Consider the following 13,369-nt stretch of genomic DNA (forward strand, 5'->3'; position numbering starts at 1 on the left):
ATTACAAAAGGTCTCTGTAGACACGCACCTTTTTATTTTAATTTTAGTACAGGCTCAGGCTTCTTTTTTTTAAAATCACATATACAGAACAGGAAACTCTGGCCCTGACCAAGTAACACAAGTCAGACTATTGACCCTGGGGAGGAATGCATGCTCCCTGCACAACACTGAAGGCCTTAATTGGAAAGAGAGCTCCCATGGGCATATTGTATGGTCAAAGACTAGGTAACATGAAAACACAAGTGGCCAACAGAATGAGTTGGCCTAACTGGACCACTAGTCTTATAGCCAAAGCAGCACAGAACAGAGCCAAAAGCCCAACAGTCTCCATTCTCTAGTGTCACTTCCAGATGAGGTGGTCATCCCCTCATTTTGATCAATACATAAATCACCACAAAACTGAGTCAGGCTAAGCACAGCAGGTATGCAAAAGTTATTCCACTGAAGAACATAAACTGGATGACACAGAGCACTGAATAGGTACATTTCAAGATTAAAGTTAGCAGACACATTTGCATCTCTTCAGTATGGCAGTGGAACAGATTCCACATTTCCTCAAAGAGGTTTAGTCCAAAAACTTCCTGTTGGCATTGGCACCAAAGAGTGCCACTCGGATTTCTGGCATCATCTGTTGAGAGAGCACAAGAACAAGCACAAGAGTGTTAGAAGATGCTTCACATACTGTCTGCTTTAAGGAGCAGTAAAATAACTGAGCACCTAGTTGCTTGATTATAGGAACCGGTGGGTGATATGCCAAGGACAAAAATAGCTCAGGAAAATTCCAAACAGCTCCATGTTGCCGACATGACTGAACACAAGATTTGTGTCAGCGTAGTCAAGATCCTAAGCAGAGGGACCAGGTAACTCCAAAAAGTAACAGAGAGCTGCTGCTATTTAGGCAATAGCCAGACTGGCAGTCCTGAATGAATATTGCAATGACCATGGCCAGAAGGATTCATTTTTCCCTAGGGAACAGACTGGGCTAAATCTACTATTTGTATCAGATAATTTCTGTACTGAAAAAATTGTTCTGGGTTTAGGGTGGACTAATCTATATCTAGGTTAGATTTAGACATTTTGACTAGGGAAGTCTATATTCCCCATGCAAAAGACTTCATGTAGGCACTACATAGTGGCATAAATAAGCTCCCACAAGTCAGGACAGCTGAATTTACGAGTCTTTGCTTGTCATCTACCTAAAACATGAGACTGCCACAAATCTTACTTTGAAGATTTGGACTTTGATGAAATTCAAAGATGCTAACAGCAAGACTTGGCTAGTCCAATGTTGGGAAGATGATGAAGGCACAAAAAGGGAGCTGGGTGAATAGATACTTCCCAACCTCAACTTCTCTTTCCCCAAAGTTACCTGCTGGGCTATGAGATCCAGCCGACTTTCCAGAGTATTGGAAACCTTGATTTTCCCATTGCTGTTATAGATTTCAACACCTCCAGCGCTAGAGAGAGAAATGATTCAATATTACGTATCATAACTTGGCAGAGCTAAATACATGCTTGAATGCACGTCAAGAAGACAATGAACCGATGGTGCTGCCCACTATTCATTTTTAAGCAAACTTTAGTCTGAATTGCATTGCTCTTGCTATTTAGACAGCAACACTAGCCCTAATAATACTCTGGCCAGTAGGGATCTGAGCAACAAAGAAGTTGCACTTTGAGGCATTGAGTCTTTTCACAGCATCCAATAAATGTCTCACAATTTTCAGATCTTGGGAGGAGAGAGAGCAGCCTACAAATATTCTTAAGAGAATGACATTTCTTACACCATTTATACTGTGTGTATAACAAAACAAATAAACAACACAAAAAAATTCAGCAGACACTTTGAGGCTTGTGATGTGTGGGGAGGCCAGAGTAAATATTTTATGGATTTTTTTGGACTTTGCATCCAACTGTGTATTAGACAATTACAGAGACTGGAGTATAATCCAGTTAGTTCTTCTTACTATTATGTTTCTATCACTAAATCTTATTTTGAGATGTTTATTCAGGTGTTTACTATGTAACAAGAAAGTTATAACTTGCATCAGCCCTTAGGACTCTTTTTTTGCTTTATCTGGAACCTCAGACTCCACTCAAGGACTGTAAAAGTTATGCCATGTTTCTACCTGCTGTTGACTGCAGACAATCTGCCCCAAAGTTTGTGTTTAGTTTAGGAAGGTTGCAAGCATGTCTGCTTGCTTATTAACATCATTACTTGGTTATAATAATTAAGCCTGGTAAGAATTAGTTACGTGCAGATCCTCTGGTGCCAGCTATCACTAAACAGCAACAGATATGCTTTGAGGGTACTACTTTCATTTTTCCAGAAGAGTTGCTTATTCACACTCCCTCAACAACTAACAGCTCATTAGAGAACTGCATTAGATTACCATCCAGCACCAATGTCTGCCAAATTCCTTACATTTCCTCTGGTAGGAACGTTTCCTGGTCAACATGAACATCAATGTCTTTTTTTGCAGCAGTTTTGTAGGCAGGAATACTCTTCTGTACAGCAGTCTAGAACAGAAATAGATCCTTAGTTAAGGTCAGAGAGCTTGGGGTGAACTGAATTATTTGCTCAGACATGGTGCGTGTGACTACCATCAAACTCATATTAAGAAAAGGGGAAGAGCCAGAACTCATGGACTCGTTCATTTGTCTCACCCTGTTCTGGAAGAGACTTACTTTTAAAAGCCATTTAACTCCTGTCATCATTCCTTATACTGGAAGAAGGCCCAAGGCACTTTCTAAACAAAAGACATTTCCTGAACTGAAAAGTATACAATACCAACGATCAGGTAATTGCAACACTTCTATCTATTTATTTTAATCTGGTAGCAAGTTGCTTTATTGCATTAGGACTTTACCTGCCAGGTTTCAAGTATGAGTTCCATGCTTTTAACTATGGAGACACTGTTTCCCATTCTAGTCTTACCTTTACCAAAGGGAGATCCTGTTTCCGGCAACGAACAAACACCTTAGGCTCAAGCAGCTGAAAGAATCCCTGTGCAAAACAACAATTATGTTAAAATAGAGATGAAGGAAACTTCTAGCACCACTATAACTCATTAGCCACAATGCAATGAGAAATTAGTTTAAAGTCCAAGAAATGGCAGAAGCTTCCCATCTCACTGACTGACTATCAAACTGTCCACTGGCTACAAGCCCTCTTACCAGTCATCCCAAGATAGGACTTATTATGATCAATAATGTGAAACCAGTAAGAACTTATAGACTGTACTGTGTACAAGCTGGACAGTCCAAATTTGTAACTAAAATGCTGTTAGAGCTGGCCAAGACGGGCACTGAAGGATGGAAGAAGAGAGGCAGGTTGAGGGACGTTAGTATTTCCAGCTGGACCAGGCAAGCTGCATCTATGTAAATAGCCTGCACAGCTTTTTCTTAAGGTCTGCAACAATTCTAAATCTGTCCAGTGATCTCCAGCTCTACTGAAGTTCTATAGAAAGATGCAGACAAGTGAGAGATTAGAATGCCCTGAATTTGTGACTCTAGGCAAAATGTACCCCACTTTGCAGGTTTATTATTGCATGCAAACACACAGCAATAAACAGGGCTAAAAGCTACATGTATTACTGAATTGTGCTATGTCAGTGTTATAATGCAACCTTATTTGGCAAGTCTGAGCTCAGCAAAGGAGGGGAATGAATAGAAAGCTAATAAAAAGGCTGGAAAGGCAACTGACTGTGCTGGAGAGTCTTTGCTATTTTAAGCTGGGGAGCATACAAATAAAAACAGAATTCTTGGCAAAAAGGTAGCGCCTGTTTCAGGCTCTTGTATTAGCATAGCAGCTAGCACAGTTAAAGTAGTAAGCTTCCATTAAAACCCTGGTGTTTGTAGCTGCTATATTTCTGAAAAAAAGGTAAATATTTTGACCAAAGTAACATCCAATGCCTGAAGCCTGGTTATGGAGGTAGTGAAGCAGATCTAGTTAGATGTACTATGTCACTTAAGTTTATACAAAGCTATAGTCACACAAGTCTTGGCTCACTGTCTAGAATTTGAAATGCAAACAGACAGGATCATGAACTATTCAGTTGGGAAAAAAAGCTTTTAACAAGCATGCATTTCAAGAGCTCATCCCAAATATATGTAGTGAAAGCTTAAGTACATACTCCTTTGTGTTTACTTTTCATCTATCCTGAAGCAATGACAGTTTAAGAAGCCAGTTACTGTTTCTGTGAGTTTGTGACAACCATCTCTCACATTCATATGAAACTCCTCAAGAACCTAGATGGCACACCTCAGACAACAGGGCCTTGCATAAAGCTGAAGTTTGACTTCCAGGTCTAGTGGGAATAAATTGAAAACACATGTTCTAGGTGATCTCTATACTGCAGCAGTACTCCCAGAGTGCGTTCATGCTTGAGGTAGGACTGAAGAGACAGCTTTTTTGCTGTGGTTGGAGTATTTTACCTGTAGAACTAGTCCATCTAGTAGAGTTTGGTACCTAGCAGTATCCTTTACCACCTTGGCAAGTCTCTGCTTGGCTTCATTCAACAAGTCCTACAGAAAGAAGAGATCATGTGAACAAACAAGTGGGCTCTACTCATTTGATTCTATGCTTACCATCCCTCTGTATGAACAGGACAGACACTGTGCCCCTCTCAACAAGCGAACTTCTCTTCCAGCTGGTGTTCCTGGCACAGCAGCTTCCCAGAGCCCTTCCCCCAGCCCTGTTTAAAACTTAAGGCAATAACTAGACATCAACTCCTTTCCTTGGAAAAGGGAAACCTTGGTAGTAGAATAGCTTTTAACTATTATCTTGTTCAGATGGAATAGTATTGGTAAAACTGAGTAAGAACCATTTCTCCTACACTATTAACTGCACTAGCATGACATCAGAAGACTTATGGCAGTCCACACTAGAGAGCACTTGACTACCCCTTTGGTCTTCTACCTGCACAAATCCCTTATATTAAAAATGAGGCTTCCTGTAATACCAGTAACTTTCTTGGCTTGGCCTGGTTAAAATAAGATAGCTAGGCAACTCTACACTAAGGGAAGACCACTGTCAGTAATAAGTGGCAATACAGGAAGCTTACACGGAAGAGTCAGGCCAAGAAATAGCAGTGTCCAGCCCTCACCCCAAATGCTCACCTGATAGCCTTCACTTGTGAGAAGGTAGTTACTCCACGCATGCAGGCAAACAGTATGCTATGCCCTGGAACATGGCTCCAGAGAGACCAATTCAAGAAGCCCAGAACCCAATTTTGCTATTCCATTCCTAGTAGTTTCATAGTTTCTAGGGTCGGAAGGGACCCGAGCAGATCATCTAGTCCGACCCCCTGCCATGGCAGGAAAGAATACTGGGGTCAAATGACCCCAGCAAGATGTGCATCTAACCGCCTCTTAAACACCCCCAGGGTAGGAGCCTGCACCACTTCTCTTGGAAGCTGGTTCCAGACCGTAGCCACCCTGACCGTGAAGTAGCGCCTCCTGATATCTAACCTAAACCTACCCTCTGCCAGCTTGTGACCGTTATTCCTGGTCACTCCTGGCAGTGCTCGGGGGAACAGTGACTCCCCCAATGCCCGCTGATCCCCCCTGACTAGTTTATAACAGGCCACAAGATCCCCCCTCAGCCTTCTCTTTTGGAGGCTGAACAAGTTCAGGTCCCATAGCCTGTCCTCATAGGGCCTGCCCTGCTGTCCCCTGATCATATGAGTGGCCCTCCTCTGGACCCTCTCCATGCTGTCGACATCCCTCTTGAAGTGTGGCGCCCAGAACTGGACACAGTACTCCAGCTGCGGCCTGACCAGTGCCGTATAGAGGGGGAGGATCACCTCTTTGGACCTGCTCGAGATGCATCCGTGGATGCATGACAAGGTGCGGTTGGCCTTCCTGCCTCTCCACACTGCCGGCCCATGTTCATTTTGGAGTCAATGATGACCCCCAGATTCTTTTCTGCCTCCATGCTGACAAGAGGGGAGTTCCCCAACCTGTAGGTATGGTGCCGGTTGTTCCTCCCAAGGTGCATCACCTTGGACTTGTCTGTGTTGAAACCCATCCTATTCTCGTCCGCCCACCCTTGTAACCTGTCTAGGTCTGATTGTAGCCTGTTGCATCCTTCCAGTGTGCCCACGTCCCCCCACATCTTAGTGTCATCAGCAAATTTGAACAGGGTGCTTTTTACCCCCTCATCCAAATCACTCATGAAGATGTTGAACAGTGCAAGCCCGAGGACCGAGCCCTGCGGAACCCCACTGCCCACGTCCTTCCAGGTTGAGAAGGACCCATCCACTACCACCCTCTGGGTTCGGCCCTCCAGCCAGTTGGTGACCCATTTGACTGTGTGGGTGTCTACACCACAGTCCCCCAGTTTCTTAATGAGAACGGGATGAGAGACAGTGTCAAAAGCTTTCCAGAAGTCCAGGAAGACTATATCTACTGCTACCCCTGCATCTAATGAGCTGGTGATCTGATCGTAAAAGGCCACCAGGTTGGTCTGACAGGACCTGCCACTGATGAACCCATGTTGGTTGCCCCTAAACATGCAGTCCCCTGCTGGCCCCTCCTGGATGTGTGCCAGCATAATTTTCTCGAACAGCTTGCCTAGGATTGAGGTAAGACTAACCGGCCTATAGTTTCCTGGGTCCTCCTTCCTGCCTTTTTTGAAGATGGGGACCACGTTGGCCCTCTTCCAGTATCCCAGCACCTCACCGGAGCACCACGAGTGCTTGTAAAGTTGTGCCAGGGGACTTGCAATGACCTTGGCCAGCTCCTTTAGAACTCTAGGGTGGAGATCATCCGGACTGGCTGACTTGAATACGTCCAACCCCTCCAGAAGCTCCCTAACTAAAATCCTCGCTAACCTGTGGCCCAGGTGTGCCTCCCCCGGGGCCCGAGGGGGGCCCAGCAGGGAGGTGGCTGTTTTGGTCCCTACTTAGGAAGACGGAAGCAAAGAAATCGTTAAACATGTTAGCTTTGCCGTCTGGTGTGACAACCAAGTTTTCCATCGTGTCCTAATGATTGTCTTGTTTTCAGAGCCAATAAAAAAGGAATTGTTTTTATCTGTTTAAGGAGCACAAACAAATATGGTTCTAGGCCTTTGCCCATAAGACATGTAAAAGAGCTGTGCGAATAGCTATTTTAGTTTGGTGGCTGAACTTTAGGGACATACACACACACAGAGTTAGTCTGCCCCCTTTCCCCCCTGCTTTAAGACTGAGGCTCAAGTCTTATTTCACTTGTTCCTCAGTCTGTTTTAGAGTCCATTTTTAAGGATTTTTGTAGCTTGTGACCTGGCATATTTCAGGAGGAGGAAGTGTTATGAACTATTCAGAAGCATGTGGCTGAGTCAGCTGATAGTAGCCAGAAATTCTACAGCATGGACTAATTTGGTGGAGTCAACTCTTTCAACTTCTTCTGTGCAGCACATTTTAAATCTTTCTAAATTTAACCTATATTATTAGTTTGGTTCCAGGATGAAAGAAATAAATTTTTTTAAATATAAAAATGAATGCCTCTTCTCAGAATAGCGTTATTCAAATAGGACTATTTTAATGGTTCAGAGCACTACCAAGTACCTAGGCTGTATAGATTGCCTCTCAGTCAGGACAAGAATTTTAAAGCTAGATGGGAAAGGTTCAGTACCATCTTGCTGAAGATGATATAACAGGTCCAGGGCAACATAGGAGCATGGGAGACTGCTGCCTCTTGAGTCAGTGACTAGTTGGTGGGGGGACATGCAGGCGGTGTCCCTCGGTGGCCAATCTCACTGGTCGCACTCACCAAAAAAGTCCCATGGCCACTTCTGTTGGCGGCCCTGCTCCCTGGCCGGCACTCACAGGGTGGACACCAACGCTCCTGCCTGCCCATCTGCCGCCTAAACAGGAAACGCAGGCTACAGGGGGTGCACGTGGACCTCTGTCCACCCCCTACATGTCGCCATCTCATAGGAGTGAGACTTGTGGAGCTTAACAGTTATATTCCCTAGGATAATTATAGAAAGTATCACTTTCCATATTTCTAGGCATAAATTGGTCACCAGATGGACCAAGTACTAAAACTTTTCATTCACAGGCCTCTACTCCATTAAATGTTGTTTTAAGTCTACTTCCTGAAACATAGCCATTTTAGAATTACCACAGACACTAAGTTCTAGTTGCCTAAAACAACTGAACATTTTGTAGACTGGTTCACCCACAGTTAATTCCTCTTTTTGTACCATGTTGTGTAACAAGCATTTCCTAGCCTATGAACAAGTATCAGACACTGTCCAAAAGCAGAGCTTAGCCACAGGCTCCAAGTGAAATTTCTGGCAGAAACCATGTAGTTTCCTAGAACATCAGATAAATTAAGCTGTGAAAGCATGACACCAGGACAATTTATTAAAGCTGGGCTTCACTCTTAAATCCTTCTTAGTTGATGATAGTCTTTCAAGACAGCTAGTGAAACCGTTCTGCATGTTATGTAGGGTTGGAGTCCACTAGACTTAAATTTAATAGAAATTAAGTGTACCAGTGTTAATGGTTAGAGCAGACTTCTTAAGTAAGGACATGGAAAATCCCCTGCCCTTTTAACACAGGCATGTACTCACAGCAATAAGGTCATCTCTTGCTCTAAGGACCTTCAATCTTGCCTGATTCATCAGGTTGGACATCTGACTGCAAGTTGCATGGAAAAGTTCAATCAGTTCATCAACAACTAAACAGTGACAGTAGAGCAGTGAAATTTTAACTGTGTAGCTTGACATTTTTAAGTAACACTATCATTTTGAACACAAGCCTGGTTACTTATCTGAATCTGCTTCAGGAGCAGCAGCAATAAATAACTTACTAGAAAGGGTAGCTTGCTGAATGACAACAAAAGCAAAAAAAAAAAGTTACTTAAGAGACAGATAACTGCTGAGATCAGCACAATAAAATAACCTGCATCTAAGTTATGAAGCATGTCTGCTAGATAGCGGTGGAGGGGGAGACCCTCTAAATCACAGCTGCTGGAGTTCTCAGTAGATTACTGTCTTTAGATCTGGTTTGGTACCAAAACCAGCCACTGTCCAGTATCTAGAAACTTGCCAGAAAGCTCCCCCACCCACACATGCTCAGATGCTTCAAAGTTCTTTTCTATACTCATGCTATAAGACTAATTTTTCTTACCAAAACACTCCAGCCACCCCAAAACCTCCCTTTATTGGACTCTGTTCTCCTGCATGGAGCTGCAGTGCTTGGTCAGCACTACTTGTTGCTTGAACAGTTTCAAGTTGCAGTTTACCAAGGAAAGCTATAAAACAGCAACAACACTGGGGCTGCCTGCAGCTCTAAGATTATATTGCCTTATATCACAGCCATGAAAGTTTGTTCTGAAGTGAAAGTCTGTATTCTGCAATACTTAGTGGATTAGCTACACCATCCCCATTTGCTAGGGGAAGATTTTATTTATATATCTATATAATGGCACGTTGAATGTTTAGGTGCTGAAGTAGAACAGGCAGCCTAAGCAACTTACATTTTCTTTTGTTGTTCAATTTGTTTCTCCTTCTTTTCATAGTACTCCATGATTTTCAGTCTCTGTGTCTGCACGAGCCGACCCTTCTCAATGTTGAACTCTTCTTCTGCCTATGGTGAGAGTCCGAGTTGAAATGAAGCTGACTCCACAAGAGTTTGGAAGGATGCTCAGTTTATTCACATCAATAAACTAGAAGCAGGGGGGATGAGAATTATGGCCCTAACTAGACAAAGCATTTACTTAAATCTCACTGTCGTCAAGGGGACTTAGGTGTATATTTTGCTAACGTAGGGACTTTGTCACTATTCTCCAAACAGAATATTGCTGAAGCCACACTATTTATTTTTTCCTCCAGATTTTGTTTCTAAACAGGCGAAGATATATAACTCAAGCATTACCTAGTGAGCAAATACTGGTGTGCTACCTAGCAGCAACCTAAAGTTCAGTTCAGGACACTTAAATAAACATAGGCTAATCTTTGGAACTGGAAAAGATATGGAAAATAGACACCACAACAGTATGAATCACACCAACGTGTGGTAATTTGACAGTTACTACAGCCTGTATAGTACCCTTAAACTGCTTACATTTAGAGGTTACTTATACAAGGCTATAGGCAGGAAGACTTGCTGCTTTTTTAGTGCAGTCCACTAACATATATGTAAAACAGGCCATGAAAGTGGGCAATATTAACGATATCCAGCTATAGATGTGCAAGGAGTCTCAACTGGTGACTAAAGAACATCACCTTTATTTAGAAATAAGGGGGGAAAGAAAAAAAAACATTTCTAACATGTATTAGTGTTTAACAATCAGTCTAATTTCAACAAGACTTTGGCATAATATAGCCAACCATGCATTTAAAAAAAAAAAAAAAAAGAAAAGCAAAAACAAAAGCTGCCATGACATTTTATGAATTTATCAACCTTTTTAGCACATGACTATGCCACACAAGCTGGCCACTATTATATTGGTTCATATGGAGAGGGTTGAGTATGCATTTGCTGAATGCAAGACAAGGTAGGTGCCTGGTTTTTGCTTTCATCCCTTAAATTTAAATCTGGTTTTAGTTCATCAACATCTGTAAGACCACAGCTGGAACTAAGAGGGTAGTTGCACAGGCTTATTGTTAATCCCATCGTGGTGCCTGTTTATACACCAGCCATCACCGAAATGAGGCAGCCAACACTGACTTGCATCTTTTTATTGCACTGCAAGTCTATAAGAACACATGGCTAAAAGGACCTTCTTTTGATTTAGAAGGTAGTCCCCCACTTAAGCCACAATGGAAAAAGTGAGACTGAAAGCCAAATTAATTTTCAGAAAGAGTTCTGGATAAATCTTAAATACAGCTTGGAGTGATCACATTCATTTGTTTAAGAACCAATAAATTTCAGAAGCAAGTAATTTAATCCCATCTGTCTGGGGCAAAAAGTCCCAGTTTATATCATCATCAGATCTCCTGCTGTGTTGAATCAAAAAGTGTTTTTCCATTCTAATACCTTCACATGTAGGCAATCACAAGGAGATGTGGAAACAGCATCAGCTCAATTAGTTTGATTATGCTACTCTGACATTAACCTAATTCAGTATCTTACATTCTGCTATGCAGTTACTGTGTGTGTGTGAAGCAAGTCAGTGGCCTCATGGAAATATTGTAGGCCTGTTTAAGGGGTGACTGGAAAGCTAGTTAGGACATCGCACATAATCCTTTTTGCTGTTCCACATGTGATATTTTTACCTTAGCATCTATTTCTTCAGCCTTTTCATTAGCTTCCTGCTCAATGAAAGCCATCATATGCTTGATCTGTAACAGCAAAAAAAGCAGTTATTTTTTGTAAGAAAGCACTCAAGAGAAGCAAGCTTTTTGCCCCATGAACTCCACAGTACTCCCCCCCTCTCATATATAGTAGCATTGCCTTCACAGAAAGGAAGTCTTCCCTACTGGCAAACACAAAAGTCACCACATAATTAAGGAACATTTAGATTAGAAACAAAAAACTGAAACCTGATCTCAACAGCCTCTATATCATTGCTCCAAAATAGTATTGGTACAGCCCCCCTGGGCTACAAGAAGGGCCAGCTGGGCAGTCTTTTAAGTGACAAGTGTCCATACACAAAGATGTGTTGAATCATTTGCAACCGCTTCCCATGTCTCTGGGTTGGTATTGGAATCATCACAAGTTAAGGAATTACAGTATTTGAGAACAGTTGATGTTTCTTAGCAAGTGCAGAGCTCCCCTCAGACCAAGGACAAGTTTTGACTGCTTCAGAGAGAAGAAAGGGACCTGCAGCGAAAGTGAAGGATTCATGAACTTTGAGGATCCAACCTAAGCTTGTAAGTATTTGAGAACTGATGGCAAGTCGCTGAGGATCCGCTGCTACAGGACTACAGGATCTGTCCCAGAACTTGGAAAAGAAACAGACCTTTGATAACACCAGGATTAGAACAGCTGCTCAGGGAACCATGCCTGCCAACTCAAGAGAGCGCAGGGCGACAGGGCTGTGACAGGGCTGAGCAAAGCAGGCACTACCTGTGACGTGGTGATGATCCCAGATCACAAAACACTCTGAAGTGTATTTCGCCTCTTACTGAAACACAAAAAGACCTCCAAAGAGCGAGACTCTGAATGATGACAGCCTTAACAAGTGCTACAAGGTGCATTCTTACAAGAAATTAGTTTCCGCTGAAGTTGGAAGATCTTTCACAGGAGAGTTTCCTATGGGAAGAGGACTAGTGTTCCCTCCCGCCACAGGAAAAGGGGCATCTTTCTTATACCATCCACAGGGATTTACATCTGCTATATGAGCTGCAGCTGGCGCTAACCAGGGTCTGCCGAACAAGGTAAGTAGGTATGAATGCAACTCTCCATGGAGAAGTACTGTGAGACGCTCTAGAAACCCTGGACACAGTTCAGAAGAGGCAGTTTCCTGCTCTGTCCCATGACCTACATGGCAGCGACATGGTCAGTTTACTGTAAACTGCATTTTCATTTCAGGGGAGGGTGGGGGAAAAAGGCAGTTACAGATGTCAGGTGCGCCTGCAGCAGCAGCTGCCGCTGGGGGCAGTGACCTCTTGGGCTCCTTTCCACAACTGCTGGCGCCCACTCAAACCCGTTTTTATTACAAAGGGCAAGCGCCGTGCTCAAGGCCTGGTTGCACGTTGATCCTGGAGAGTCCTGACGCCCCTCGCCCCTTTCCCCCCAGCCTGGTCCCGGTCCCGGTCCCGGCCCCGACCCCGCGCCGGCACCTGCTTCTGGACGTCGGCATCGCTGAGCGCCATGGTGAAGCGGACGGTGACGTCAGCAGCGGTTAACGCTGGGAGACAGTTGGGCAGCAGTTACGGACTCCAGGCCGGGTACTGAACGGAATCGAATCCGGTCGGGGTCACCGCTGCGGCCTGCGTCACGCCGACCCCGCCCACAGCTACGCGCGCCAATGGGAGCCAAGGGAAGGCGGAGCCTAGCTGCGCATGCGTGCTGCCGGCAAGGAATGGTTTCGCCCGCCTGCCCTGAGTGGTATGGCCTGCACGTGATCTGGCGGGCCTGGAGGGGAGCGAGGGCCGGCGTGGCTGGAGATACCATGGGGCGGGCAAGTCGGGAGGCTGCAGCCGGCGCGCGGGGGTACGAGGTATACCCGGCCAAGCACGGCAACGAAGCTTGTATCTGCAGAGCGGTGTTGCCAGGCACACGATAATTATCAGATAACTTCAACCCTTGTAGGATGTACCATCAATAAGTGTTCAAAATCGTGTTGGTGTAATAGAAGATATTATCTCTACTACGAGCCCTGATTGCTTTTTCCTCTAGACCAATATGGCTACAATCTGCATACCTGAGAAAACATAGGATATTTTTTGAGGCAGTGAATTCATGCAGCAGATGCAAAAACCAAGTCA

General features: G+C 43.9%; 1 protein-coding gene across 1 annotated transcript; it reads right to left on the bottom strand.

Moving 5' to 3' along the window:
- Positions 1-13: 13 nt before the first annotated feature.
- Positions 14-12,889, bottom strand: ATP6V1E1 (ATPase H+ transporting V1 subunit E1). The gene is made up of 9 exons (XM_090043464.1): positions 12,722-12,889; positions 11,213-11,278; positions 9,472-9,581; positions 8,564-8,630; positions 4,438-4,527; positions 2,939-3,007; positions 2,426-2,520; positions 1,370-1,457; positions 14-628 (listed from the first exon to the last, which is right to left on the bottom strand). Exons 1-9 carry the CDS (start codon positions 12,752-12,754, stop codon positions 566-568), a joined length of 681 nt encoding a protein of 226 aa, XP_089899590.1. The 5' UTR covers positions 12,755-12,889; the 3' UTR covers positions 14-565.
- Positions 12,890-13,369: the final 480 nt, after the last annotated feature.

This window comes from Crocodylus siamensis, chromosome 4 (genome assembly GCF_052110815.1).
Source record: "Crocodylus siamensis isolate JL-2025a chromosome 4, ASM5211081v1, whole genome shotgun sequence".
Classification (NCBI taxonomy): Eukaryota; Metazoa; Chordata; order Crocodylia; family Crocodylidae; genus Crocodylus; species Crocodylus siamensis.

What these genes read in the sequence shown, in the direction of transcription:
- ATP6V1E1 (XM_090043464.1), bottom strand. Translation starts at nt 12,754, where the DNA reads ATGGCGCTCAGCGATGCCGACGTCCAGAAGCAG. An exon ending in ATGCCGACGTCCAGAAGCAG is followed by an intron (nt 11,279 to 12,721) that starts GTGCCGGCGCGG and finishes TTGCTGTTACAG; the next exon opens with ATCAAGCATATGATGGCTTT. An exon ending in AGGATCTCCCTTTGGTAAAG is followed by an intron (nt 2,521 to 2,938) that starts GTAAGACTAGAA and finishes TTTCTGTTCTAG; the next exon opens with ACTGCTGTACAGAAGAGTAT.